General features: G+C 33.9%; 1 protein-coding gene across 1 annotated transcript; it reads right to left on the bottom strand.

Moving 5' to 3' along the window:
* Window positions 1-227: 227 nt before the first annotated feature.
* On the bottom strand, window positions 228-860 carry Tsp_14315 (hypothetical protein; the record flags this gene model as incomplete). The annotated part of the gene is made up of 1 exon (XM_003368905.1): window positions 228-860. A coding segment is annotated over one exon (633 nt), but the record flags the coding sequence as incomplete, so codon positions are not given.
* Window positions 861-1284: the final 424 nt, after the last annotated feature.

A 1284-nucleotide genomic window follows, 5' to 3' on the forward strand; every position in this document is an offset into this window, starting at 1 on the left:
ATTTCTCCATAATCACGTTCATTTCATTCTTTTCAATATTGCATACCGGTTTCTTGAAGAAATACATAACTGTATTCGCTTAATATGTTTTCATTTGGTGAAAATGTACGATGTTCAACTGTTACCGCCAAACTGTATGTGGAAATTGTTGATACGCCAGAGAAATATTCACAGCTGTCGGCTGAACAATTACCTACCGGACTGTGATTATTGTATTCTTAACTTACCCTTTGAATTCTCTCGCTTCTGCCATTTGAGTGTAATGCCATGCAGGATTCTTTTTGAGATTCAACAATACTGTAATTTTGCCACCACGGATGCATAATTACATGTTCATATTCTGCCGTTTTTCTGAAACCGTAAAAATAGTTTACACATCGTTCCATGTGAGTAGTCGATATTTTATCTGAACTTCGATTGAAGAAAATCGCCGTGTTCATGTAGCACGCATGCGGTGTGATTATTTTCCAATATGCATGATACCTGTGTTGGTTCAATTCAAACCTAGTCTTGCCTACTTCCGTTCCAGAATGCACTATTATTTCTTTTTCTGGATATTTATAGTATTGGTGATAGCGAATCGCGTCTTCATTCAAGTAAGATAGCAGTTGACCATTTTTGAAATGATATTTGCAAAAGTTGACCATTTTTCCGAGCAAAGTGTTGTCGCCTTTTGTTTCTGGCATGTTTTTTGTAGTTTTTAATTCTTTGGAAAGTACGAATGTTGTGCAGTGGTTGACATCTCTTCTTCCACCTCTGTACACATCTGGATACGTATCGGCTGGGCAAGAAGAAGAAGAATTACTCAGGGCTTTCTGAGCGTTGAAGCAAAGGAGAAAAATCAGCAAAACTTCGAATGCCTGAAAATTGAAAATCACAAAAATAAATCATGATGCTCATATTTATGTTTCTGTTGGAGGAACAGAACTGGCTGAGAAAATTCATATCATGTGTATTGAAGAAATATTTAAGTGTAAAAAAATATTCTTTAATTCATTGGTTTTTCTAGAAAATGAGAACTGTAATGAAAAAATGATTACCATTTCAGGAAAACTTTCTCTACTTTTTCCCCAATTCACGGCCTGTTCTTGAGAAAACTGCCAAATACTGTTGTTCTTGTCATTTGCTGCCAATTTTATGCACCGAAGAATTTTAAAATAATATTTTAAAGGCATTTACGTTTAAACTACTGACATGTTTAAATTTTCTTGATGATTCTTGTGTTTTTATTTAAACAAAATATTGTTATCAATTTTTGATATACCTTTAATATGGATTATTTAT

This window comes from Trichinella spiralis, assembly GCF_000181795.1.
Source record: "Trichinella spiralis strain ISS 195 chromosome Unknown Scfld1647, whole genome shotgun sequence".
NCBI lineage: Eukaryota > Metazoa > Nematoda > Enoplea > Trichinellida > Trichinellidae > Trichinella > Trichinella spiralis.